This window comes from Trichoderma breve, chromosome 2, assembly GCF_028502605.1.
Source record: "Trichoderma breve strain T069 chromosome 2, whole genome shotgun sequence".
NCBI lineage: Eukaryota > Fungi > Ascomycota > Sordariomycetes > Hypocreales > Hypocreaceae > Trichoderma > Trichoderma breve.
In genome coordinates, this window is record NC_079233.1 from 745,634 (window position 1) to 772,340 (window position 26,707).

At 50.8% G+C, this 26,707-nt stretch overlaps 10 protein-coding genes across 10 annotated transcripts; 6 read left to right on the plus strand and 4 right to left on the minus strand.

Moving 5' to 3' along the window:
- Positions 1 to 1,079: 1,079 nt before the first annotated feature.
- Positions 1,080 to 2,180, plus strand: T069G_02496 (uncharacterized protein; the record flags this gene model as incomplete). Its single annotated transcript, XM_056169706.1, has 2 exons — positions 1,080 to 1,915; positions 1,973 to 2,180. 2 exons carry the CDS (start codon positions 1,080 to 1,082, stop codon positions 2,178 to 2,180), a joined length of 1,044 nt encoding a protein of 347 aa, XP_056030598.1.
- A 1,750-nt stretch (positions 2,181 to 3,930) lies between these two features.
- Positions 3,931 to 4,431, plus strand: T069G_02497 (l-rhamnose mutarotase domain-containing protein; the record flags this gene model as incomplete). Its single annotated transcript, XM_056169707.1, has 2 exons — positions 3,931 to 4,138; positions 4,205 to 4,431. 2 exons carry the CDS (start codon positions 3,931 to 3,933, stop codon positions 4,429 to 4,431), a joined length of 435 nt encoding a protein of 144 aa, XP_056030599.1.
- A 925-nt stretch (positions 4,432 to 5,356) lies between these two features.
- T069G_02498 (uncharacterized protein) lies at positions 5,357 to 6,205 on the minus strand (the record flags this gene model as incomplete). The annotated part of the gene is made up of 1 exon (XM_056169708.1): positions 5,357 to 6,205. One exon carries the CDS (start codon positions 6,203 to 6,205, stop codon positions 5,357 to 5,359), a length of 849 nt encoding a protein of 282 aa, XP_056030600.1.
- Positions 6,206 to 6,558: 353 nt separating this feature from the next.
- Positions 6,559 to 7,766, plus strand: T069G_02499 (uncharacterized protein; the record flags this gene model as incomplete). Its single annotated transcript, XM_056169709.1, has 3 exons — positions 6,559 to 6,677; positions 6,734 to 6,908; positions 6,984 to 7,766. 3 exons carry the CDS (start codon positions 6,559 to 6,561, stop codon positions 7,764 to 7,766), a joined length of 1,077 nt encoding a protein of 358 aa, XP_056030601.1.
- Positions 7,767 to 9,534: 1,768 nt separating this feature from the next.
- Positions 9,535 to 12,080, plus strand: T069G_02500 (ring finger domain-containing protein; the record flags this gene model as incomplete). Its single annotated transcript, XM_056169710.1, has 3 exons — positions 9,535 to 9,901; positions 9,956 to 11,705; positions 11,762 to 12,080. The coding sequence occupies 3 exons, from the start codon at positions 9,535 to 9,537 to the stop codon at positions 12,078 to 12,080; spliced, it is 2,436 nt and encodes an 811-aa protein (XP_056030602.1).
- Positions 12,081 to 12,868: 788 nt separating this feature from the next.
- Positions 12,869 to 14,165, minus strand: T069G_02501 (semialdehyde dehydrogenase, dimerization domain-containing protein; the record flags this gene model as incomplete). Its single annotated transcript, XM_056169711.1, has 4 exons — positions 12,869 to 12,936; positions 13,005 to 13,739; positions 13,815 to 14,069; positions 14,135 to 14,165. The coding sequence occupies 4 exons, from the start codon at positions 14,163 to 14,165 to the stop codon at positions 12,869 to 12,871; spliced, it is 1,089 nt and encodes a 362-aa protein (XP_056030603.1).
- Positions 14,166 to 14,958: 793 nt separating this feature from the next.
- On the minus strand, positions 14,959 to 16,113 carry T069G_02502 (PQ loop repeat domain-containing protein; the record flags this gene model as incomplete). Its single annotated transcript, XM_056169712.1, has 6 exons — positions 14,959 to 15,164; positions 15,219 to 15,268; positions 15,328 to 15,440; positions 15,483 to 15,763; positions 15,848 to 15,947; positions 16,015 to 16,113. The coding sequence occupies 6 exons, from the start codon at positions 16,111 to 16,113 to the stop codon at positions 14,959 to 14,961; spliced, it is 849 nt and encodes a 282-aa protein (XP_056030604.1).
- Positions 16,114 to 17,362: 1,249 nt separating this feature from the next.
- T069G_02503 (s1/P1 nuclease domain-containing protein) lies at positions 17,363 to 18,478 on the plus strand (the record flags this gene model as incomplete). The annotated part of the gene is made up of 3 exons (XM_056169713.1): positions 17,363 to 17,426; positions 17,515 to 18,168; positions 18,231 to 18,478. The coding sequence occupies 3 exons, from the start codon at positions 17,363 to 17,365 to the stop codon at positions 18,476 to 18,478; spliced, it is 966 nt and encodes a 321-aa protein (XP_056030605.1).
- A 2,945-nt stretch (positions 18,479 to 21,423) lies between these two features.
- Positions 21,424 to 23,328, plus strand: T069G_02504 (collagen triple helix repeat (20 copies) domain-containing protein; the record flags this gene model as incomplete). Its single annotated transcript, XM_056169714.1, has 2 exons — positions 21,424 to 21,746; positions 21,801 to 23,328. 2 exons carry the CDS (start codon positions 21,424 to 21,426, stop codon positions 23,326 to 23,328), a joined length of 1,851 nt encoding a protein of 616 aa, XP_056030606.1.
- Positions 23,329 to 25,795: 2,467 nt separating this feature from the next.
- Positions 25,796 to 26,443, minus strand: T069G_02505 (uncharacterized protein; the record flags this gene model as incomplete). Its single annotated transcript, XM_056169715.1, has 4 exons — positions 25,796 to 25,884; positions 25,965 to 26,062; positions 26,156 to 26,267; positions 26,404 to 26,443. The coding sequence occupies 4 exons, from the start codon at positions 26,441 to 26,443 to the stop codon at positions 25,796 to 25,798; spliced, it is 339 nt and encodes a 112-aa protein (XP_056030607.1).
- Between the last annotated feature and the right edge of the window lie 264 nt (positions 26,444 to 26,707).

Below are 26,707 nucleotides of genomic sequence, written 5' to 3' on the forward strand. Positions count from 1 at the left end.
CGATTAAGAAAAAAGATAGATAAATAAGATAAAATAAATAAATAATAAATAAATAAATAAATAAATAAAAATTCGAAAGATATGGCAGTTTGCGCGAGAGATGCAGCGGCGTTACGAGAGACCTGCATACACGAATCCCGCCTGTTGACGAGATGGCTGTGCACATCGTACTCTGCACAGAGAGCGGGATTAGTGGTTACAGAGCATGTATTCCGTACCTACCTACTCGTACAGCGGTTGTCAGTGTCAAGTGTCAGGGCCCTGCTCGCCTAAAAGCGGATGGGACACCCGTAATACAGTAGCGTTCTTTCCTGGGATGGTGCTACTGTGGGTGTATTGCGTACGTACGGGGCGGGGGGCAATGACCTACATTAGCATGTACATGTACGAGTTCTTGCCCAGGTATGCTGGTACGTTTGATGTTTGATGTTGCACATTCTTGATCATGCAATGTGACAGTATCAATATCTTTGGTAGTGCTTCAACAATGTTGTCATTCATTGTCTGCATTTGTTTCTGCTACAAGATATGGACATTGATTGATTAGTAATGCCTGGTAATTGCTGGTATTTGCCCTGATATTAAACGAAATGCCACTCCTTTTCTGGATTGACTGAATCAGGATCGGATTAAAACCCGCTGTATATAGCACGATCAATAGTGTTCAACGTTTGCCAGGGGTGCCAAAGTAGGCAAAAGAAACCCGGACGGATAATACGGCTTCTGGGCGCTGTTGCAAAGCCTCAATCTTTCTTGGCTGTGCTCGAGCTGACGTCGCCCTCTCGAAATTGTCGCGTGTGCGGCTATACCCGATCGGGCAGCTTTCGTATCGGGGAGTCGGCCAGAGGCTTCTCCGGGCTGCGTCAACGCCTGTTTGGGCCAATCAATTTGATCCTTTGCCACTGGACCTCTTTTATCTCCCCAGGCTTGAATTCACTGCCCTCCCTTCTTAGTCTTTCCTTTGTTTCCTCCCCGCTGTCAAACCACGACGAATCGACGATAGAGTCGCTTCTTATTCCATCGTTTTTTTCTTTGTGATATTAATCGGTAACAGCACCCGAGATTCACCATCCATCGCCATGCTTTTGAAGCCGCTCGTCTTCGCGGCCGCGGCTGCTGCTTTCGTCATCGTCCCCGAGTTATCCGAAAAGGACGAGAACATCTTCAAGGCTCTCCCTGTTGAGCCAGAGACCTTCCAGCTTCCCGCCGAAGCCCTGGGCCAGAGCCTCGAGGTTCCCTGCAGACAGTGCCGAGGCCGAGACACGCACCTCAAGTTGGACTTTGCCGTGGAGGATGGATCGAGACTGATGGTCAACGGCTTCGAGCTGTACCCCCATGCCGACCCGTGGCGTGATGATTTGGTCGCTGAGGTGGTGCGAGCCAGCGGCGCTGCCAACGAGCGCACTCTGGGCTACAGCCTTGCCGTCGTGCCCAGGGCCAAGGATGAGGAGCAGAAGCTTGAGCTGGTGGACATTAAGCTGAGGGTCATCGAGGTCGGCCACCGATTTGTCGACGATATTCCCACGGTCAAGATTGGCCTGATCAAGGCCACGACGGGCGAGATTGTCATCTCCGACATGCAACTCATGGCCGTTCCCGAGATGCCTTGCCACTCCATGTGGTGCCGCGCCAAGGCCGCGCTCAAGGGCTTCGGTGGTTGCCACAGGAAGATGAACAAGGGCCCTCACCACGAGTCCATGGCCGCCGGTGCCAAGGAGGGCCACGAGGAGGGCCACCGCCCGCATCACCCTCACCACGACCACAGACCTCACCCTCACCACCACGAGCGCCCTCACCACGGCCACGAGGAGGAGTGGAACACTCAGCGCGACTGGCGCCGTCTTGTCCTTAGCGTCGCCTCTCACATTGTCCTGCCTGTCTTGATGGGCATCACTGCCGGTGTCGGCGTTGCCTTGTATGTTGCTTCTTCCTACAACATAATGTTTTGCTTCCTTGCTAATATTTTCAATAGCCTTGCCATGTTCATGTGCAGCGTTGTGTACCGTCTGAGCATGCTTGTCCGTGGTGCTTCTCCTCGTCGTTCATGGTGCCCTCACCACCGACGCAATGCCACGCGATTCGTCTCTGCCGAGGAAGAGAAGAGAGGACTGATGGAGGCCGAGGAGGCTCAAGACACCACCCCTGCCCCGGCTTCCGAGGAGGAGTCAGTCAGCAAATAAAGAGAGAAGGGCAAGACGACGTTGTTGATATCATTTTTCCATTGCGTTATTCTTATACCTGTGATGAAGTTGCTGGACGACGAATACTAGGTAGGTGGTCACGTACCGCCATTATCACCTTTTGAAGCAAAAAGAAACCAAGAAACCAAGAGATTGGCATATTTTTTCCTTGTATCATGCTGGAGTGAAGATGCGAAGAGTGGCGGCACGGCCAGAAGGGGGAGAAAACAAGATATAGCCATACTGTACAACTATCTGACAAGACGATACCGAAGTCGAGGGGGCGTTTACTAGGCAGAGAATGAGTAGATGCTCTGGCATCTTTCTTTCATTAATCCAAGACTGCTACTTTTTCCTTTTGTTCACTTCTGCTTGTCCTATCAAGTTTGATATCGGTGCTTTTGATGAAACAAATAAGTAAACTCCTCGTTCTAAATCCCAGTAAATCTTTCAGCTTTCTCAACTAAGCCCTGCTTGTATTATCCCGTACAGAAAAGACAAAGGATGTCAACGTTTTGATTCCGATCTTTCGGAGCCCTCAGCCGCGTGGGGCCGGGCCCGGGACGCTGATCCCCGTGTGGGGAGCTACGAGTACGCTGTCGAACAAGCCCACTCTGCCCACTGTGGGGGAAGCAGATTGCGTCTAGTTAGTACTCGTAAATTGGATTACAAAGCTAGGTTCAACTTTTTGCTCTTCTTCTTTTTCTTTCTTTTGCACTTGGGATTTTGATTGCCTGATTGGGTATTTGGTGTTGGCGTCGTACATGCATGTGGAGTGACACGGAATTATACACAGGGCGGAGACTGGTTTTTTGAGGGCGTTTTTTTCAGTTATTACCTGAGGGTCTCTCTACCTTAATTTGTAATTTGATGGGGAATTTGAGATTGGGGTAGCTTGACTGAATTCACCCGTCGCTTAATTAACTGCCAGACATAGGTAGTGCCTAGCTCTCCGTACCTATATGAAGATTGTTTCTGCTCAGGCTTAGAGGCAAAGAAACTGAGGGTTTTGTAACACCACTTATTTGTGCTTGTTAGAACTCGCCGCATTGTGCAGTCTTGTGACCGATGTAGTGTCTCATGTGCTGTTCCTCAAGGTGGAATTCATTACGTGACGTGGAGTTGCTGGATTGGGGCAACGGACTGGACTATCCGGCTGCCCATGGGCAATGCAATGCGGGGGACTTGGATCTAGTGAAGAGCTGTGAGCTGTGCTTGCATGAGCTTCCATTTGTAATTGGTATCGGATTTCTCCAAGGATTGGCGGAGATTCAAGGCTGTTAATCTTATTTGATGATCTCTTTGCCAAGCTTCAAGTTGTCTGTGAACTACCCGCCTAAGCTATTAGACTAAAACCACCCCCTAATATTGCAGCCGGTAATTCTTATTATGGATCGAACCCTGTTTTCTCATTATTAACCTGGCCGATTCCGATCCATCTTGTCTTCTCCATTTTGCTCTTTGGTCTGCGGGGGCCGAGACACACGTTGTGATTCCCCAAAATTCCCCTCGTTTTGCTGGCAGCTATTTTTTGGTCTGCCCCTCATTGTGGTGCATGGATCCAGCCAGAATCGACCAACAGGCCCCGGTTTCTGAAGAATGATATCTCCCGGACTCTCTCTCTCTCCCTCTTTTATTTTCTTTGTTCTTTTTCTCGATTCTTGCTCTATTGCATTTCATTCTTTTTTCACTTACTCCTATTGTTAAACTCTGTGTAATAATACCTAAACAACGATCATCTGCAGACAATATGTGGCAGCCAAGCGACGAATCATCGCCCTCGCCCAACCCCCCTCAGGGCCACAGCAGGACGTTGTCGATGAAGCAGAAGAACCCAGGACGCTGGTTTGCGCAGACGGTCAAGCTCAAGAAGGACCGCGTGGAGGAATACAAGGCCTGCCACGCCAAAGTGTGGCCCGAGGTGTTGAAGCAGATCAAGGACTGCAACATTGAAGACTGTATGCCTTTCTTTTATAACCAAGTGGTATAGAGGTGTTCATTGCTAACGTATGAACCACAAACAGACAGCATTTACTACGACGACGAGATGGGCCTGCTCTTTGGCACGTTCAGGTACATTGGCTACGACTACGCGGGAGACATGGAGAAGATGGCTGCGAATCCCAAGGTGCGCGAGTGGTGGAAGATGACGGACGCCATGCAGGAGAGTCTGGTCAAGGGCGCTGTGAGCTCGGAGGCGGGAGAGCCGTCGTGGTGGAGGCCGTTGGAGCAGGTGTTTTTCCAGCCTTAAGGATTAAATGTTGTAAATAAATGAAGCATAAATGGGAATGGATATACGAATAGATGCAGAGGAATTGGTGGATAGATGGACATAATCTGGACTTAAGAATAGGTAATTTACCTCGGTCATTTTAGAGCCATGTGCCTGACTGCTTGAATGATGCAAACAATCTACACCGTATATATTCTATATTCTTGCCAATGGCTCTATGGCATGTTATGAAATGAGCTATGTACTGCCCAGCGAAGTAAGAGACAACCCATGATGCCATCAAATATTTTCGAAACCCTCTCTCGCTGTACGGGCTATCATTACACCGAGTACATCTGTAGTCGTGGATACGCAACTCGTTACTTTTCCCGACCTAACAGGGATTTAGCTTTTTTTTTTTTTATTCCCAGTTTGAATGTGTGATATGATAGTTTCTTTGATATCAACACGCTATTAGGGCCGCTGGTCTAGTTTGTTCATGATTGATCCTCTGATACAAGGTATCCACATACGACGGTATCTTATGGATCTCACTCCATACTCACAAGACATTGACGGCATTGCGCTCAAATAATCGTCTCGCCAAATATATGCTCCAAAGAAGAAAACTTGTTGCAATAAAGTGTCAAATCGATAAAGGGCTATAGCTAGGCCATGGATTAAGCGATCCTTTTCATATGCAAATCTAGGTGTGATCAACCACAGCCGTTCGAATCCATCCCTGTTAATGGGAATAAGAATGCCAATAAAACAACAGAGCCGTTCAACAAAATATACGCCAAATGCTCCTAGAGTATGTATCCCAGTCCAACTGTCATGCCATCCAGCGCCATTCCTAGTCTCCAACATATCTGTCCCAAAGTACCCCCGTAAAACGCCTTAAACCTCCAATGGGCTCCGTAAATCATATCTTCGTGATGGCTTTGGTTGCTTCTTCTTGGCGTCATGTGTTGATATCAAGTACTTGCTTCAGCATACTCTCACTTGCCCTATACCATCGAGCTCTCTGCTCCAGGTCATCAGCAACTCCGCCAAGAGCAGCCTCCTTTCTCCTGCGAGCCTCACGCGCGGCCGTGGTGCTGCTTTGCCGCTTTACCTCCAATGGCTGCAACTCGGCCTGCAGTCTCTCTGCTTCCTTTCTCTTTCTGGGAACCTTGGCCTGCAGCGCTTCGAGCTCACGTGCAAGCTCTTGCTGCTCTGCCTTCCGCTTCGCCACGAGGCTAAGCGTCTTTGTGAGAGGCAGTCGGAGGTTTGGATCCGACTCTGAAGATTCATGCTTGTCCTTGAGTTCCTTTATCCGACTCTCCAGCTCGACAATCTTCGCTGGCAGCTCTTCCAAGCGGGCCGTCTCCAGTTGAATGTTTTCGTACCGCTTGCTCAGGTCCCGCCCCCTCTTTTCCAAGTCAGACACTAGATCCGCCACCTCCAATTTGAGGTTTTTGAGCTGTGCTTTTGCCTCTGCATTTTCTCGCTCCAGATCCAGGTTCTCCTGAAGAGTGACGATGAGAGGCGGATCCCCTACAATGGCGCGGATGAACTTCTCCTTGGTCACCTGCTCAACATACGAAAACCGGAGTTTGGCGAAGAGTTCTTTGTAGTGAATCAGATCTGCATCCAAGCTCGTCGGAGAAGGTCCGTCAAGCGACGTGTTGGACGCGTCAGAGATGCGGTTAATGGTGTCATTCGGCGTAGAATTTGAGATGGATTCACTGAGTTTAATGATGGACAGCTCATTGTTCGACTGCAGCCGGCGCAGAGTTTCAAGGACCTGGGCCGGAGTTTTGGCGCTCATTTTGGGATGCTTTGAAATTCTTTATGAGTTATCCAATAAAATGAAAGCGCATATGAGGCCTATGAGTCCGAATAGCTTCTCCTGATCGTGGTTGAAGAAGAGCCGATTCGAGCGTGTTTACATTGAACCCGATTCAGTTAGCCTCGCTCCTCAAGGAAAATTATGTATGCATGTCTTATCTTATCGGCAGGGATTTGGCTCGAGCTGAGTCATCCATTTTTAAGGATTCCGGATCTTTACGCAGCCCGTCACCACGTCTGCTAAAACACGTTCCTTTGGTCAACAGCCGCATTTGCTTTCTTTGCGAAATCACGAATATCTTGCTTTATAATTATAATTACTTTGCTTTTGCTATGCCAAACGACGACATCCTTACAGACGACTATGTCGCCGGTCTTCTGGCCAAGGAGGCCGGCGACTGCTCGATAAAATACTCTGCAATGGGAATGGAAGCTTTCAACACAAATTCTAAGTAATGTCGCCCGCTGTTCTTCGCGCAAAGGGGATGTTATTCTGACGGAGTTAAAGGCCGTCCAACGTACCGAAGCCGAATACGAGGTTTCTGAGAAACATCATCAGGGATACGGACTCACACAACAAGGCGCTACTGGCCAAGGAGGCCGCCGAGTCGAAGGCGAGGCTCAGGGATTTGGAGCGCACCGAGGAAGCCAAGCGACGGAGAACGAACCCGACGGCCGGAGATGTACGGAGACGGCAGCTGGGAAATATTCAGTCAATTCTGGGCGGATCAAAGCACAAACGAGATGAGAATCTAAAGTCGGCCGACGACGAAAAATCAAGGGGCAAGAGCGACAGCGACCGCCATTCGCGCCGGACGTCGCGTCGAGATAGGGATGCAGGCACTGATCGCCACAAGTCGAGGAAAGACTATGGTCGATTGTCGCGAAGCCCCGAGGGAGACGAGCGGAGGAGTCACCGCGAAGATCAGTCACGGAGCTCACGAAGGAAACATCGCGATGGCTCCTCTGAAGATAAACATCGACATACCCGTGACCGCGACCGCCAGAGAGATCGGTCTAGGTCACCTCGCCGTCGCCGTCGTTCCCGTTCACCCGAGACCAAGAGAAGCAAGCATCGGAGTCGCTCTCCTTTAGCTGCGGAGAAACACGCCTCGAGAGATCCGTATCTCAAAAACGACGACGATGACTCAGACCCTTTAGACGAATTTATTGGGCCTGCTCCGCCTCCAAAGTACCGCGGCCGGGGGACAGTTGCCGGCACAGCTAGCTTGGATCGGCGATTTTCTGATTCGTATGATCCAAGCACAGATGTGCTCCCTGATAAGGAGGGGGACAACTGGGACGATGCAGTGGAGGCGTTTAGGGATCGCCAGAAGCTGCGTCAAGTGCAGGATGAGCGGATGAAGGCCGCCGGGTTCGCGGATCACCAGATTCAGCGGATCAACAACAATCAACGAGAGAAAACAGAAGAGGACGTTGTATGGTCCAAGGCTGGCGAGGAGAGGGCATGGGATCGTGGGAAGCGAGAGGATAGCGATGGCGATATTGTCTTGCACGGCATCCTATCAGAGGAGTCGTGAGGAGCATACATAAGGATTTGAATTCGGAGCAATATGGCATTGGATACAGATAAAACAGTTGATTACCTTTCGATGGATATACATGAAGGTGGAGGCTCTTGGATACCTGTGTATCGGCGGCGGCGAGTCATGAATTATGAGCTATGATGATGCAACACGAACAATATTTTCTGACAGCGAAATTACTACTACTATTTGGTTCTTCTCGAACAAGACTCCATAGACTATACGATTACTCCGTACTACGAGATAGGCCCCGAGGAATAGGCCCAAAGTGGGAATCGCACGTAAATCATCTGCATATGCAAGGGGCCCCAACCAAACCAGGCGATATGAAAGCGCCGACTCCCTATGTTCGTATTCGCTTTAACGCGTAGTCTGTGAGGCACGTGTGCACTCATCCGAGCCATTTTCGCCCTCACCTTGAGACAAACAACCGGCGAGACAACTGTGTCCATCTGTTGCACGGGCGTGTCTCGTCCGCAAACCTGGATTTTGCAGTTTTTGATCACAAGGGTTTTTGCTTTTGCATCAAGCTGCTCAAAAAAGTCAGGCCACTCCACATGAGCATCACGTTGGAGCAGTTGCGTCATGCTGGCTATTTTTGCTTCTGCGTAGTGGATCGAAGTGGTGGCCCCCCCTGGCCATCAGAACCTAATTCTGGTTCCAGCGGAACCCTGGCAACTTGGGCGGCCTGAAGCTGTTCATTAAGGTCTGCGCTGGTTTGTAGGACTTTGGATTTGGTTGCCCGTGCTTTGGATCTGGCTGGTTTTTCCTCAACTATTCGTTTGTTCCATGTCAAAGTGTCGAATAAATGGATGGGTAAAAGTTGATATAGATAATGAAATGACATCATCATCAGAAGCAAACAGCACTGAATCCGTCAATAATATCAATGGAACAACAATGGATAAAGCCTGCGTCCAAGCTCCACCATCGTTCCACCCGCCAACGCACTAATCGGCTGCCGCTGAGCTTCCATCACCAAACCGCGATGCTCCGTTTTGTCAGGCCAGTGCGTTTGGAATTACCGAAGCCGAGAAAAAGCCATGGTCCGATGCGAATCTGGCGACATTCGGGAATCTAAGTTTGTATGCTGACAAGTGGCAAAACATCAATGTTGTCTGTCTGTCTGCTCTTGGCCATCAAAATGTACATGTTCTGATGCAATCAAGTGGTGGATTGATTCAAATGGATGTCACATCGCCGAAAGCACCTGGATTTGAATTTACAGGCGAGTGCCTTGGCACAATTAGCGACCTCAGCCCCCCGCCAAGCTCCGCCCATCCACTGCCGGCTGCTCCCTAAGCCCCAGAAACAGCGTATTAGTATAGGCGGTCCACCTTCCATACCCAGACCTCTGATGGCGTCGACGTGCATCTTTTACCTTTGCCCGCCCCGCCTCGGGCCTGTTTACATACCTGACTTTACTCCTCAGCACCTCAACTTCTGCCTTCATCTCTAGACATCGCCTCTTTTCCTCCTTGCGCTCCTCTTTCTTGCATCCGTCCTATCGTCTCGTTAGAAGGTTGATTCTTTTGTTATTTCCGCCGTCTTGTTGTTTTTTTTCCTTCCAGTGTATCCGATACCCGAGTTTCTCTTTTATCCGCTCGTCCCATGACGTGTCTCCGCTGGCCGACGTCAGCTCCCTGAGGCGGCATTACTTTTGACCAGACGCTACAAGAGAAACCCAAAACAAATACAAAACAAAACAAAAACAAGCAAAACCACCTCATTCTGCGGCCGGCCGACAGCCGCGCTCTTCACGATGCGCACTCCCCGGATTGTGATTCTTGTTCTCTGTATATCCGCGTCCTTCTTCCTCCTTTTCCGCGCAGCGACAGCCTCCAGACGAGCCGCAGACTCCCGATACCCCACTGAGCTGCGACCAAACAGATCAGTATGGGGGCTCATCTTCTACAACACGCCCTTTTCCCTGTTTCCTCCCAACGCCGCCATCAGCTTGACCGACGACAACAGCACGTCTTTTGCGGCGCGGCCTGCTGCGTTTGGCCCTAGGTTGCGACCCAACGGTCTAAGTGGGCAGCTGTGGGTTGGGAGCGGTTTCATTGAGGATAGCCTGGACGGCAATGGCGAGCTGGGCTGCAGCGACCTCCCAGGCTGGGATGGTGCCGGTGCGAAGCATGTGCTGAAGCAATCCTTTCACGGAACTACACCACACAAGAAAGATGCCTCCAAGTCTACTCGCCGGCCGAGGCGCAGCCAAGAGCTTCTTAGTCCGGATAGCTCCGAAACAGATACCAAAGCAAGTCTCAGCAAAGACATCCCCACCGATGACGGCACCGACAATCACCTCCACGAAAGGCTTCCGCTTACTCGGCGGGACACTTCTGTGTCTTCCCACGCCGATATCCAGTCGATTCAAGAGGGGGCCGAGATCAAGGGAAAGATTGTTCTGTTAATGCGCGGAGGATGTGGCTTCCTGGAGAAAGTCATGTGGGCACAGCGAAGAGGAGCCATTGGCGTCATTGTCGGTGACAACGTCAAGGGAGGTCCTCTCATCCAGATGTTTGCTCGCGGCGACGAGGTCGATAACGTGACGATTCCATCCGTCTTCACTGCCCGGACCACAGCACAGCTGCTTTCTTCGTTGACGCAGCCTGGCAGTTTTATCGAAGATACGCTTGACGATAACGGCAATCCCGTCCTCAAAGTCCAACAGGGCTCCAAGGCTAGGAAGAGCAAAGACACCGATTCCAAGAAGAAAGCGCCCTCGAAAAAATCCAAACCTTCAAACAAGGAAAAACGAATTACAAAGAGAAAGGAGGTTGAGGAGAAGCCAAGCGGTTGGTTCAAGCGCCTTTTCAGCTGGGGCACGTCTTCTCGTGGCGTCGACAGTGAAAGCAGGCCACCCAGCAGCGGCCAACTGGATTGGGTAATGGTTGAAGACTGGGAAGATGAGCAAGACAGTACCATAAAACCCAGCGTGGCTAAATCAAAGAAGCAACCGAAACGGCCGAAATCTGAGGGCGACGACTTTGTCATCGGAGTTCAAGACTGGCGGGATCCAGATGTCATGGGCAAGAGCAAGGCGACTTCTGTAAGCAAGGACGCGCCAGCCAACTCCAACTCCAAGGGCGACACCTCCGACAAGACGCCCAGCGCCGATAAGCCAAAGGGAGGAAGCATTACCCCGGGCAGCGGCGAGTATAAGCTGCGTAAAGTGTCTGAGGTCGAAAACGAAGCCACCTCGGCCTTTGAGCTGAGGGGGGTTTCACCATCCACAAAGGGCCGCGGCCTGATTTCTAGAATCTTTGGCGATGACGAGGACGACGACTTAGATGCTGAGCTTGCCGACCCCGAAGACGGCGACTATGACGACGACTTGCCCGAAGAAGATGAAGATCCTGTACCGCATGAAGGCCTCTGGGTTACCATTACACCAACCAGCAGCGCCAGTCCATTCTTCGATACGCTCCTTGTTCTTGTTATCAGCCCTCTGGTGACTCTCTCAATTGTGTATGCGCTTTTAGTTTTACGAGCCAGAATTCGTAGGAGAAGATGGCGAGCCCCCAAGTCTGTGGTCGAACGTCTGCCCGTCAGGACATATCACACTGTTGCCCGATCCCCCAGCCTATCGCCCAGGGTCTCATCCCCAACGCCGACCACGCCACTATTGCAGCACACCCACAGCTCCAGCCCACCGAGATCCCGGCCACGTTCCAGGACGACCACTGGGGTCATGGAGAGCGCAAACTTTCTTGCCCCTACTCCCAGCGACTTGGCACTGCCGCAGACATTGCCACAACGGAGCTCTCGGACTGGTCGCTCAGGGCACGAACGAGGAGCCATCTCGGCAGAGTGGAAAAAGTACATGGGACGGCAAGTGGAATGTGTTGTCTGCTTGGAGGAGTATGTCGATGGCGTGAGCAGGGTGATGAGGCTGCCTTGTGGCCATGAGTTCCACGCCGACTGCATGTGAGTTTTCTTCCTCATTGTGTTTTCTTCAAGTATCAGACTGACAAGATCGATAGCACTCCTTGGTTGACAACCCGCCGACGAACATGCCCCATCTGCAAGGGAGACGTAGTCCGCTCTATGGCTCGTGGCTCGTGGGCTGGCCCTAGATACGAGCCATATCATGACGACGGCGATGACGACGATGAGCAGGTAGCTGAAGGTTCTGGATCTAGATCATCCAGCGGCGACGAGGATCTCGAGCAAGGCGTTGCTGAGGCGGAGCCCACGGCATCACGTCGCTCGAACTGGCAAGATAATTTCTTCTTCATCCTACCCGGTGGTAGACGCAGGACACAATCCCCATCCCCGCCATCAGATGATCGCCAGACATGATCCGATTAATGAGGTTTATCTTCATCGCCGACTTACCTGAGTTGACCGACCCGTCAGCTGCACATAGCTCCAAAAGGTCGGCAAGCATATCAACGGTTTATGCGGGCATATCTCTGCTTTAAAATCTATCTCAGCGGTATACCTTGTTGTCAGGGACAGCAACAATCATACGCTTTGGCGTAGTGGGCAATGGGAGGAATAGGAGTTTTTTTCTTTTTCTTTTGTGTTTTCTTTTTGGGACTAAGCAAGCATTATGGAAGTATCGCCTTGAATGGCTCTTTTGATTTCGGATGGAAGTATGTCTGTGGTTTTGTTGTTTATGTCCTTGCCTTTGTGGCGAGCTGGTTATGGGGAAGAGATAGAGGAATGAGGAGGCTGTTTGATCGATGAGCGCCTGTTGGGTGTCGGATGGAAGTGGAAGCTTACTTATACCCTTGAGTTGATGGCGGTTCATGTGGAATCTTGTATTTAGTTATCGTAGTGCGGTAATGGATGCCAGGCCATGGATGGTGGCAGGCTTTGATCTCCTGTCATTTGAGTTATAGTCATATTGTACAAGCTCACACATTGATTTGACATTGGCTATAGTTCAGCCTTTGATACAATGCAAGGCTGTATGATTGTTGATGCGATGAATTCAGTCACAGTAGTAACCCTCATCGTAAAGTCGATAATACGAGTCATGATGCAAGTCATCGATAATCCATTTATTCTTTTTCTTCACTGTAACCAAGCTCACGTTTTAAACTTTTCTATATATATATACATGTACAAAACTTCAAAAGCAATCAGATGTAGCCCTTGAGGATGGCAGCCTCAGCATTTAATATGGAAGAACCAGCCGCTCCAATAACCGCTGTGAAAATGATTAGCCACATCTACCCTATAACAACACTTAACACGAAAGAAAAGGGGAAGACTCACTGTTATGGCTCAGCGCAACAAACTTCAAGTCAAAGATGCCACTCTCGTCAGCTCGCACTCTGCCCACGCTGACGGTATATCCCCTGCCCAGATCGCGGTCCAGGCGCGGCTGCGGCCGGTCGTCCTCGTCAAAGACCTTGATGGGCGGGTTCGGCGCAGACGGGCACCCAATCTTCTGTGCCTCAGAGACGTACGCCCTGAGTGCGGCCTTGCACTCTTCAGGCGAGGGAGGAGGCTGGCGCTCAAACTTGAGGCTGACGCAGGCCGTGTGGCCGTCCATGACAGCGACGCGATTACACGAGGCCGATACTCGCAGGGCCTCCTGCTCGACAAAGGCTTTGCGGTCGCCGTCGATGGCGCCGAGGATCTTCCTGGCCTCGGTCTCGAGCTTGTCCTCCTCGCCCTGGATAAAGGGCACGACGTTGTCCATGATGTCCATGCTGGAGACGCCCGGGTAGCCGGCGCCGGAGACGGCCTGCATGGTGACGATGCTGACGGTGGAGATGGGGCCAAAGGCGGCCTGTAGCGCGGCGAAGGGGATGACGAGCCCAATGACGGCGCAGTTGGAGTTGCAGACGAGGAAGCCCTTGTTCAGGCCGTGGACGGAGCGCTGGTGGGGGATGAGGTCGAGGTGAGGCAGGTTGACGGTGGGCACGACGAGGGGCACGAGGGGATCGCGGCGGTAGTTTTTGGCGTTGGAGAAGACGGGGATTTCGGCCTTGAGGAAAGCCATCTCTATAATCAGAAGTCAGTCAATCATCTTCTCTCTTCTGTCCGTCTCTCTCTTTCATGTGAATGTGAAAAACGCACCAACATCGCCAGCGACATCGGAATCGAGGCCACTAAACACCACGTCACAGTCGGCAAACTCCTCCGGGCGGCACTCCCTCACGACCATCTCGGCGACGTCACCAATGGGCGAGGCCTGCTTCCACCGCACGGCATCCTTGTACTTCTTGCCTGCGGAGCGGGACGAGGCGCCGATTGCGTGCAGCTCGAGGGTCGGGTGGCCTTGCAGCAGGAGGATGAAGCGCTGGCCGACGGAGCCGGTGCAGCCGAGGACGCCTGCGAATTGATCATGTTAGGAAAAGCAGCTAAGAAGAGGGAGATGGGATTATGGGGAGCCGTACCGCACTTCTTGCGAGGGGATTGCGTTGCCATTGTGGTGGTTTTGCTGTGTGTGGTTGTATGAGGGCGAAGATGGGAGCCGATACGGAGCTCGAATGGGGTGACACACGATGTCGCAATAACAACAAGAGATTGAAAAAGAGAGAGGGGTATATAGTATAATATGATCGTTGAGAAAAACAAACAAACGGCTCAGATCTAGATTGATAAAAGACCCGGATACCCAAAAATCGTCAACCAGAGGGAAAAGAAGTTATGGTTTGAACTTTCTGACTCCCAAAAGTTTTGGCTACCAGATTAAGCTCAATTGCTGCCCCGCCATCGGAGCGTCGCCATACGTCAGACTAGCTTTTTTTGCGCGGTGCCGGACCGTTTTTTATTAGATAGCACTTGGGTTATTAGCAGACAGTATCATGTAAGTCGATATGATTTATTTATGATTAATTGCTCAAGTGATTTGTTTTCCTAGATGAGATTGAACAAAAGAGACAGTTAAAAAAAGAAGAAGAAAATAGCTAATATGATTGCTCTCTTTGAGAATCTATCCCGTGAGACTGCCTGCATCCGAAACAAGCAGTTCTTCACAATGGGCCCTTATGCCCTACCTTAGTATTCAAGGTAAACAATATGCAGATGAGACTCAACCTTAAAGTCCCATATCAACATGCTGCGCCAAAACGCCAAGTGAAATCCACCGTGACGCCTCATCCAATACCAAACCAAACAAGTAAACACCAAATTATGCCGAGTTGAGTGAACCAATATTCCGCTCTACAATGCACGCGCATTCGAGACAATTCCCAGACAAATCCCAGTCGGCAATGCTTTATGCCTGGCCGTCGCTTCGCCTGTTGTTGGCGTATAATCGGAACTGCACGAAAATGGTGCCGTCCTCGACGACGGTGCCAAGAGACCCAATCAGCCAAGGGATGGTGTTGATGATGTATTTCCTGTCCTGGGAGTAGGCCACAATGCTGATTGCGTATGTCAGGTTTCCAGTCAGGGAAAGCATAAAGAACAGAATCGAGAGGCCTGTTCATGTTGATTAGCATGTGATAGCGTCAGCTAAGGGTCGGCTGAATATACCTTCGCAAGACTTTTCTCGGTAGTTCTTGATGATTTGGGGAATTCGAGCACTGCGGAAAGGTCAGTCTTTCACTTCTGTCACCGATACCCAAAATGTGTTCAAGCATACCAGAGGTAGCAGACTGCGCTGAAGTAGCCCAGCACCATTCCAATCTTCTCCAGCAAGTCTGATGACTCCACGGCGTTGAAGACGACAGGGTCTGCCTCGTTGTACGCTCCAGCCTTGTATGAGAGGTACCACCCCATGAATCCAACGACATATACGGCAATCAGGCTGAATGCATTGGACGACCACGAAGACCGCTCAATCAGTTCGTCGCCGGCCGGCGCAATCTTGCCGACGTCCTCGCTCGACACCGATCGGCGATGCGACATGCGCCGCTCTCCAAGAAGGGGCGCCTCCTCGGTGGCCTCCGCCTCCTCCGCAGCTCGGCGAGCGTTAATCGTGTTGTAGTATAGGCACTGGGAGATGAGGAGGAAATCGGCGACGCAAAAGTACATGGCCAATGCGACCGCTGTCGGCGCCAGATGCGTAAAGAGTCCACCTAAGGTAACAGTCAGCTCCGCTCGCAGACGGCTTCTCCGCGGGTGTATTTGCAGAATGGTGAGAATCTTGCAGGAGCACACACCGATCAAGTTGGTAGCATCGCCAATCATCCAGACAACCAGAAACGGCATGCTCAGCCCGTCGGCGCTCTTCGCTCGGTAGTTGACAATCATCTGAGGTAGCTGTCGGGTGTTGCGCAGTTAGATAAAGTCATTCTTGGGCGCAAGGAACTAGAGATTCAGCACATACAATAACACAGATCCATGCCGCCATGCTAATGCTTCCAAAGATTCCTGATATAGCTTTGTGAAGAGGCAGCTCTTTCACTGCCTCGTTGACCACGGCCATCGCGAGAGACGCCATGATAAGGAAGTCGGGCTTGTTCCGGCGGCGTACAGTAAATGCTGGGCAAGATGTGTCGCTTGCTCTGCAGCTTCGAGAGAAAGAGAGAGACGGTCGATCCAGCAGCAAAGAGTCAAAGGTTGGAAAAGGGAGAGCGAGATTGTGCGGAGAGTCAAAGCACCGGTGATCTCGTGAGGACTCCGACCAGCCGATGCTAGTCATAACAAGCTGAAGAGCGAAGACGGCTTATCGGACGCTCCTTATCGCGGGTCAGCGATAGAAGCGCGGATGCTGATTGGACGCGGCTGGTGGGGGCTAGGCGAAAGTAAATCTTGCCTTGCTTGCACACGAGACAGATCAAGGGTCTGGTTTGGTCTGCTGCTGCTGGGGGAGGAATTTAGGGATCCATGGATGATGGTGGGGTGCATACATAGCGCCGTACAGTAGCCAGTGCCAGTGTAACTTCCCGCGCTATCTCTGCTGTGGACGGGCTTGCATCGCCTGCGTCATTCGGGTTTGGTCAGCTTATAGATAAGATGTTCTGCTCGTATGCGTATGTGATGCTACCTCAGTATCTACAGTGATACTAGTCGACTGTATTTTATCTGATGACTTGCTCTCTGTTCTCGTCAACTTATTATCAAACTTTTTGATACTCGAACTCGATAACCATCGCCGAACAGCCAAAAAGCCTCGCACACAAACTCAATCGCTCTGGCATGCAGCGGCGGTGCCGAGGCCGCAGCCCAGTGACACAACTCGCCGCCGCTCATGATTCGCCACAGGGGCTTCCATTTCCACCTCGAGGCGGGCACATGGCTCAATCGCGCCCAGCAGCTGATGCACCCAAAGAGAAGAGCACCAGGCATGATGTAATGCGCGTGATCCGTCCAGACAGCCTCTTACGCGCTTTGTGCTCCCGCTGATGTGAGTAATGCAGCAGCAAATGCCATTATGCGGCGAGGCGCCAGCTGCTACCAGGTACCGCACGCAGTGATTGAGCTCCCTGTGATTGGCGGTTTAGTAGCAGTGGCTGGAGTGCACTACGGAGCTGGAGTAGCTCCCGGGGGTACCTTGGTAGCCTATGTGAGCTCCATCCCTCCTCAGATAGGTCACACTGCCTGCATCTGCTTCTACTTCATCTTTACACAACAACCATCCCTTCATCATCATTTCATCTCGCCGGTTCATCTAGAATAGCCATATAGAACTTTTGTTTACTGTGTGCGCCGTATTTTTGCAACCTGCAGCCATCATGAAGCTCTCAAATGCCGTGGCCTTCAGCCTCGTCTCCCTGCCAGGGGCCATGGCTTGGGGAGGTGTGTATTGTCTCCTGTCTCTCTCCCGTGACGCTCTCTAGTCAACACCATCACCAGCCATTCTAACAATCATCCTCTCCGAATCAAGGTCTGGGCCACATCACGACTGCCTACATTGCAAGCCAGTTTGTCAGCAACTCCACAGAGGCCTACCTCAAGCACCTCCTGCGAAACAATGAGCCCGACTACATGGCCAAGGTAGCCAGCTGGGCTGACTCGATCCGATACACAAAATGGGGTAGATTCACGAGCACGTTCCATTTCATCGATGCCCACGATAGCCCGCCCGAGTCGTGCAACGTCGACTTTGAGCGCGACTGCAAGGGGACCGGCTGTGTCATCACTGCTCTAGCCAACTACACCGAGCAGTCCCTCGACCCGTCGCTGCCGCCATGGCAACGTGCCCAGGCTGCCAAGTTTGTCATTCACTTTGTCGGCGACTTGCACCAGCCGTTACATAACGAAGACGTTGCGAGGGGCGGAAATGGTATCCACGTCAAGTGGAATGGACGAGACTTTAACCTGCATCACGTTTGGGATAGCTCCATTGCCGAGAAGTGGCTTGGTCGCGGAAAGCCGTACCCATTGGCGGAAAAGTGGTCCAGGGACCTCACTGACAAGATCAACAGCGGCATCTATTCAAAGGAGAAAGATGCTTGGCTGGCAGACTTGGACTTTAGCGATCCCATCGAGACGGCAATGGCTTGGTCGCGGGAATGCAACAAGCTTGTATGCGAATATGGTAAGTTTGTCGCCTGTCTTGTAAATATTTTTAGCTTTGGAGCTCAACTCACCGTTTGATAGTCTTCCCCGAGGGTCCCAAGGCCATTGTTGGCCAGGAGCTGAGCGGCGAGTACTATGAAAAGGCAGCGCCCATGCTCGAGAAACAAGTCGCGCGCGCAGGATACCGAATGGCGGCATGGCTAGATCTGATTGTCGACGAGTTCCAAAAGAAGGACGCCAGCTATACTGGCAAGCGACCCGCAGAGGATTATGAAGAGCCTGTTGATGAGCTTGCAGAAGAGATGGAGGACTATATTGGAGAGTTGTAATTGAATACCTATGCCTAGAAGGGTGGAGACAGACACGGGGTTGCTTCACCCATATTTGGTCTTATGCATGACAGCAAGCAGACATGATTTTGCATATAGAGAATGAACCAGAGCTTTTGCCAAGGACATCGAAATCGTGAATGCCTCAATTAAATTAACGGATATAGAAACACGACGGGAAATACCATCGCCAAGACAATTGTTTCTCTATCAATGACTGGTTTGCCCTTTCGCTATTCTCTTTGTTTCGCTCCAGGGTATCCGAAACGGCCAACATTGAAGCCATCCCCCCCGCCTAAAGGGGTGAAACGGCAGGATTCGGCAAGCCGAAGCTCAGCAAAGGAACAGTTTGCGAGATTCCAAATGCCCTTTACGGCATATGACGTCTGTGCCAAGAAGATGAGACCGGGAATAAAAAGTTCCCTCAAGAATCTGTCAGCTGAACAAGACGGAGCGTCTGTTTCGGGGGTGCAAAGACGGAGTTTCAGATGTGCTCTGTTGACGAGCGCCAAGGAGGTTTCACGAACCGGCAAACGGCAACGCTGTGGGCTCGAGATTTTTGCCCTTTGGGGCTTATTTCCCCTCTACCCTTGCCCTGTCTGTACTTTCATCTGTGCATTGGCCCCTGAAGCGTCAAAGGGTCTAGGTTGCTCTTCGCTTCTTTGTTTTGTCTGTATGCGAAGAGATGAAAAGGGACTTGTCACTAACATAACAGGCAGTGGCTGTCATCTACAGTCTGTGCGGTTCCGGTTTGCCGGATTGGGGATCTTTTGTCTGTCACTTTAACGAGCTTGGATGAAACGTGCTCCTTTGCAGATGTAATTGAGTCTGTTTCCGTCCGGGGTGCAACGCGAGATGGACGGATATACTCCGACAGACCCCTATTGACGCCGTCTCATCCTCTAATGATTACAAAGAGCACTTCCAATATAGGTACTACTTCCATGTTGTCAAAGCTCAAGGCGGCGCTTTTGCAATGACTTGCTAGATTCCAATAAAAGCTCATTCAATGCAGCCCTGAGAATGGGCCGCCTTTATGCCGATTGTAGCTGATTGATTGTTGAGCCAGCTGCAATTTATTGGCTACAAGACGACGAGGCTTCTTACATGTAGGCGCCCAAGATTTGAGTGGGGGGTTGTATATCTGCCTCTTTGTGTTCTGTACACGGGAACAAAGAAAGCATGGTGGCACGGCTACTGTATCCGTATCTGCAGCCATTTAGACCGCAGCTTAAATAAAAAGCCAAGACAACTTTGTTCTCCCGAGCATGGACTAAGTCCGCTGCCAAGTCGCGTACCCATGGAGCATGTTTCGTGCGGCCTGTAAGCGCACGCCTTGTTGGTGTATTGTGTACGCTGGAGGATTTCTCTACTTGAAATCACATTGTGGCAGAAAGGAAGCGGAGATCGATCCGGGCTGCAGCAGTTGGCCAACGAATGCTATCTTTACCAAATGTATTGAACATCTGTTCTGCCTGTCTGTTCATAGAGATTTCGCCTGAATATCTTGATATTACTAGGTAGTGTTGGGGCTTCAGTTCATCCCAAAGCAATGACCATGAGAGTTGCTCCGTGCTCCGAAACGGTACATGGCAATGTAGCAACACCACGTGCCGACCGCCCTCGGATCAATTCCCCCAAACGCCTTCACCTCAACTTTCTCCTCTTCAACGTCTTTTTCTCACCATCCGTGCACGCCCATTACCAAAGCAAAAGCGCTCAAACAGCCAGTGCCTGAGCCCCAACTTCTCGTCTCGGGTCTCCGTATCGCCTGCAACCGAAACGCGAAGCGCCACATGGAGGCTGTAGATCCGGGCTTGCCATTGGCCAGATTGGCCTGGCACCAACCCCGAGACGCCTGAAGCCGCATCAGTGCATCCGTACTTTAATCTGCGACAGCGCCAGGGTCTGGTTGACCACGGCTAGGCCTAGGGCATTGCGCTGCTGAGTTGCGGCGCCTGAGTGAGAGTCCCTGGGAAAATAACTTTAATTCCGGGGACACAAAGGGCATCACAAAGAGGACATTACAACAATGCCGCTGTAGGTACTACGAGTACCGCCCTGTCTCCTTTGTACTGGACTTTTTTATTTCCTTATTTCTGTACCTTAACTACTCTTTGCTAACCCATTACCAGTTGTAGGTATTAGTAGTAGTATATCATCTGCAACTGAAGCTTGCTGGAGCAGAAACAATGGGCTGAAAATGAAAGAGGTCCGTTGCTGCGGCTAGTCGGCAGCCAGTGCATCCCCCTGGCCAGCGTGCCCCAGAGCATCTCCGGTACCTGCGTGGAGAGGCGTTCAGTCCTCCTCAACGTCTGTTTCGAGCCCCCGACTCATCAGACAGCGCTAATGCCGTCGCGTTTGGTGACACTGCACCCTCAATATGGGATTGTAATCCTGGGATTGCCCTTTTCGATCGCCGTTCCAAGAGGCTCACCCCGGCTCCGGGGCTGCCTCTAACAAACCCCCCCGGCCTTTCGCCCTGGTTTTGCTCCTCGGATCGGTGCTGAACCGTTTGAGGCTCATGGAACCGCACTTGCTCGTGGGTGTGGATGAGTGTCCCTGTTCTGTTTCTGGAACTGGAGCACCACTGTTCCTGATCCCTAGTCGTGCCGTCTTCCCGATGTCTTGTTTCGTCCCTGTGTCTGCGGTTTGCATTGACGCCAAAGGCCTTGGCGTCTCAAAGCTATAATGGCCTCGCTCTCCCCTCTTGTTGTTTCTCTTTCTTTCTTCTCTTCATCCTCCAACCATTCCTTTCCTAACTCCTCTAAGCGACCTGGTCGTTCGCGGTCTCTTTCGTTTATTTCCTTCTTTCGTGTGTCTGTGACACTTCTTTTTCTCTCTTTTCGTCTCTGGTCTGGTACCATTCCCTCTCACAACTTCAACTCGACAATTTTATTTTTTTCCTTTATACCTTTAAATTTCTTCTTTTAACACCTTTCAATATGCAAATCAAGAACGTTCTCACTGGCCTTGTTGGCCTGGCTGTCCTGGCTGACGCCGCTTCAATCGAGCGCCGATCTCCTTTCGGTCGTACTCTGGAACGTCGCCAGAACAACTTCAGAAACGGTGGTAACAACGGTCAGAACAATGGTCAAAACAACGGCCAGCAGAACAATGGTCAAAACAACGGTCAAAACGGTGGCAACAACAACGCCAACAACGGAGGCAATGCTGCTGGTGCGACCCTGGATTCCAACCTGATCCAGACTGGCTCCCAGCAAGATGGCAACAACCCTGGTGCCGATGGCCAGTCCGCTTCTGCTACGTGAGTATAGCCCCATCTCATCTGGCACATGAAAGATTGCTAATGAGTGTCCAGTGACAACTTCAACTTCATCAACTTCTGTCAGGGCAAGACCATCACCAACGGTGAGCAGGTTAAGACCGGATCTTGCAATGGTATCCCCATGGGCAACATCCCCTCTACCGAGAACATGGTCTCCTCTGTCTTTGTTAACCCCCAGGACGGTCAAAACATTGCAGAGAACACCACCTTCAACATCCAGGTGCAAATGATCAACTTTGCTCCTGGTACCTTTACCAACGCCACCTCTACCTACTACGCCGCTCCTCAGGACGTTGATGGCAACGGCAACATCATTGGCCACACTCACGTCACTGTCCAGAGCACTGGTAACACCCTGAACCCTACCCAGCCTCTGGACCCCAAGCTGTTCGCCTTCTTCAAGGGTATCAACGACGCTGGTAACGGCCAGGGTCTGCTCTCTGCTGAGGTTACCGACGGTCTTCCCGCCGGAAACTACCGACTCTGCTCTATGTCTTCTGCTGCCAACCACCAGCCTGTGCTGATGCCTGTGGCTCAGCGTGGTGCTCAGGATGACTGCGTTCGTTTCACCGTCGGTGGAAACGGTAACGGTAACAATGGCAACAACGGTGGCAACGCCAACAACGGTCAGGGCAACGCCAACAACGGTCAGGGCAATGCCAACAACGGCCAAGGAAATGCCAACAACGGCCAAGGAAATGCCAACAACGGTCAGGGTAACGCCAACAACGGCCAAGGCAACGCCAACAACGGCCAGAACGGTAACAATGGCCAGGATGCTGGCAACACCAACAATGCTGGCCAGGCTAACAACGGTCAAAACGGTCAGAATGGTCAGGCTGGTCAGAACGGTCAAGACGGCCAGAATGGACAGAATGGACAGAATGGACAGAACGGTCAGAACGGTCAGAACGGACAGAACGGTCAGAACGGTCAGAACGGACAGAACGGTCAGAACGGTCAGAACGGTCAGAACGGTCAGACTGACCCCAACGGCACAAACAACGCTTCTACCCCTGACCAGACCACCGCTGCCGCCGCTGCCGCTACCACTGCTGCTGCTCAGGATGGACAGACCGGACAGAACGGCCAGACTGGACAAAACGGTCAAGCCGGTCAGACTGGACAGAACGGTCAGGGCCAGGGCCGTGGTGGACGTGGCCGAGGTGGACGCGGCCGTGGTGGACGAAAGGGTGCCGCCACTTCTGCTGCTGCCGGTGCTGCCGCTACTCCCACTGCCGCCGCTGCTGATGCTGCTCCTACTGATGGCTCCGGTAACGTCGCTGTCTCCGCTGCCGCTGGCAAGGGTGGTGCCGCCGGCTCTGTTGCTCTTGGAGGAATTGCTGCTCCCCCCGTCACCCAGTCTGGCAACCAGGACAGACCCTTTGACGTCCAGGGCAACACCTTCACCACCAAGGCTGCTGCCATCCAGCGAGCCTGTGACATCCAGAACAACCAGTGCGCTGATGCCGTCAACGGCCAGAAGCTGAGCGGCGTCACCGTCGCTGACTGCCAGACTCAGGTTGCTACTTGCACTTCAAACCTTGCTGCCTCATCATAAGGTGTTACGAGATATGTATGAAGAAAAAAACTATTAGGGCTGTAATTCGATGTTCGACGGAGCCCGTCTACAGTCCCAATCATGGGAGAATCAGAGAGGAAGGAGATTTTTCTTTTTTATTTTTATTTGTCTGTGACACGATTTGTAGCTTATTGGATTGTTAGGAATAGTGAGTATACTCGTGCGGAGTATACAGTGGATCATATACTATATTAAAATCACATCTTGTTCCCATTGCTTCGTGAATGTGACATTTTTTCTTCTTTTGAGTATTCAACAATAATTTGGACTCAACAGGACCGCCTCTTGGAGAGAGAGGCAAGACACCTCACTCTATTCTTGTGACCCTTTGGGGTTGAGCACATACAATTCTGCTAATACTACCTAATCCAGTGAGACATGAATGACACAGCGGACTAGACAGGAAACACACAATGATACACTCATAAAAGCCCGAAAGCAAGAGTTTGCGTGCATGGATTATTTTATCGCGAAACGGAGCTCTAACGAAGAAGCGGTTTCAGGATCTGGCGCCAAGGAGGGGTGCTGCGCCAGTGTCGGACGATGCGCATTTTGGATGATTGCGGGCAAGGGTTTATTATATGCTAGAACAGGGGGGAGCGGGTAACAGAGGGATGGGAGAATGTAATGCTCTCATCTTTGAGTTGAATTTTTAATTGCATTTTGTTGGTGATTATGTTTCTTGTGTTTTTTTCGTGGTAGATGATTTTGGGTATACAGTGGAGGGAGTTCGAGTTCCCTTGAGGATATTGGTGTTCGTGGATTTTTGCATGAATATAGGCTTATTGAAACTAAAATATACGAGATTTTCAATTTTACCTTATAAATGATGAATCACATTTCAATTGTGAAATGGGAAAAGTCTATATGAGTGCAATTACAACTATTTAGCGACATTATGCAAACACATACGAGTCTACCTAGTAGGCATTGGGGAGTTAGATGAGAACATGTATTTTGGGTATCTGAATCTACTTTCCACAAAACTAACTCTATGCTTGCACTCTTTTCTCTCATTTGTTTGTAATTCCGTACATGAACAATACGGCATGATAAAAAACTCCTCAACTCAGGCCCATCAATGACTTAGTCGCGATGCCTTCTTTTTCCCAAATCAAAACGCCGTATTAAAAATTTGTCTGTGTTGGCACCTCTCATCCTAGTCTCGCGCAGCGAGTCCAAGGTCTCTTCATGTACACCCTCGAAATTAAATCACCAACACGTCGTCGGTAGATGTCGAATGTGGTAGAATTGCTCCATGGTTGCCTTCCATTTTCGCCGATTTGTGAATGTAGTTTTATCCTCGCTTTGGTCTAATTAAACGGTTAGTTTCTCGTCGTGATACTTCAAAAACGTCTCATGCTCAGTAACATTTGCATGTACTTTCGTCAAGAGACGTAAGATTCATAGGGGCAAAAAAGAAAACATACCCGCATCCCTGAGGCGTGACAACGCCAAAGAAGCAATCGCCCGCTTGTTTCTGCACGACCTGATCCTCGAAAATGGGCGTGATGACAATATCTGCCGCAACGAAAGAAATCGCCGTTGAAAGGAGAGCGAAAACGAAAGAGGTCTTCATTTTGATTGATTCGAAATTGTTTTATTTGGTTTGGGTATCCGTAAAGGAGAATGAGTGAGATTCGGAAGCTCAAAGTGTCCAGCACAGCAGTAGTTTTTCAAATAAGAAAAGTAGATGCGACAGACGTAACCCAAAAAAAACACACGACCCAAATAAAAAATGCGTATATAGAACAACGAAAACAATGAAAGAGAGAAAAAGAGGAAGAAGGAAGAAAAAGCGTCGAGAAGGAGTTTGATTCTGGCGTTTCCCCCCCAGACGTTTCTTGTATCAAGTGCGGTTTCAGGGACGGCCTCCGTGACCCCATGGTGCGGCGGGCCAATCGCGTCAAAGCGCTGGTTTGACATGGGCATCAGGCGCTGCGGAAGGGAGATCTACGGGTTTTTTGTGAAGCTAAAACAAAGTCTGGCAGATGGGATTGTAAATTGTTTATAATCCATTTTGGATATCTATATCTAATTCGTGATGTTGAATTGAGATGTGGTGCTGAATTGGAGACATTTTCCAGAGGGGGCCTATGTTGAGCGTATGAGTATGAGAGCTACGACTTCAACGTTGTCACGGTCCCTGCAAGAACCCAGTAGCGAATCATTCATTCATTCATTCATTCAAGAGCAAAACTTCATCTGAAAATCACGTAAAAATACGGCATCTGCCATTTTTGGTCGTCAAAATTATTGTATATACACCGTCGTACACGAATGTCACATTAGAAGCCTTGCAGCTCGCCTCGTCTCCCTTCCCCCCACGAAACCCCTCTAGCCAAGTCCTTCTTTTGATTCAATCTCAGTCAGGTATCCTATTATTATCGCTCGCCATTATCCCACGCCATTTCATCCTCTTCATCACCCATATTTCCATGTTGTCTTATTGTAGGGGCTGCGGAGGGGGAGGAGCAGTCTTTGCGCCGGGAGGAGGAATAAACATGGGCAGATATGTCACCGCCAGAGCCATAACTGCAATTATTTAGTTAGCCAGCCTCATTCATCTCCAATGCCTCAACAAGTAGAGAAAGTGTAGTGAGAGAGAAACATACCAGACATGCCAACGGAAAAGTATCCCGGCGTTCCACCGCTCTTCTGGCTATCCTCGCTCTCGCCCAACCACGTCTGGATAGAAAACACCACCGCAATCCTAAAAAGTAACAACCGTCAGCCAACAATGTCCCTTTCATTCTTTCTTTCTCTGCTTCGTTCGGAATTCGTCTCCCAAGGATCGCATGCATACCATCCGACAAACTTATTCCGCATGAACATGGCAGCCATGGGCAGTGTCGACGACATGGTGGATGAGAAATCCGTCACCTCGCCCTTGACGACGGGTTCCTGATACGGCACGACTAGAAGTTTCCACAAAGTCAGCTTTCGTTGCCCTTTCTCTGTCTCCTCCCCTCATAGCTCTTGGAAGCGCATAACGATCAAGGCGGGCGCCCCAATCAATTGCGGCACACAGAACAGGGGAATCGCAGCACTCACTCAGGTCCGCGCGTCGCATGTCCTTGGTACTAGGCGCCATTGCTGTTTGAGCAGATCAAGAAACAGAGAAATCTCGGTGATGGCAGAAAAAGGCAATCAGATTGTGCAGTTGAATGTTGCGCCATGTTTGGCCACGAGAGCCGTTGCGGATAGTTGCAGCTTGCATGTTGACTAAGCTTCAATAAACCCCAACTAGGCTTAGCGCAGTGTGGGTTAGCTTAGTAGCCTCCAGCTTTTATCGCGCTCCACAAACCTCAGCCTAGCCCAGATGGAACGGGCCTTGTGTTCCGATAATTCACGAGAT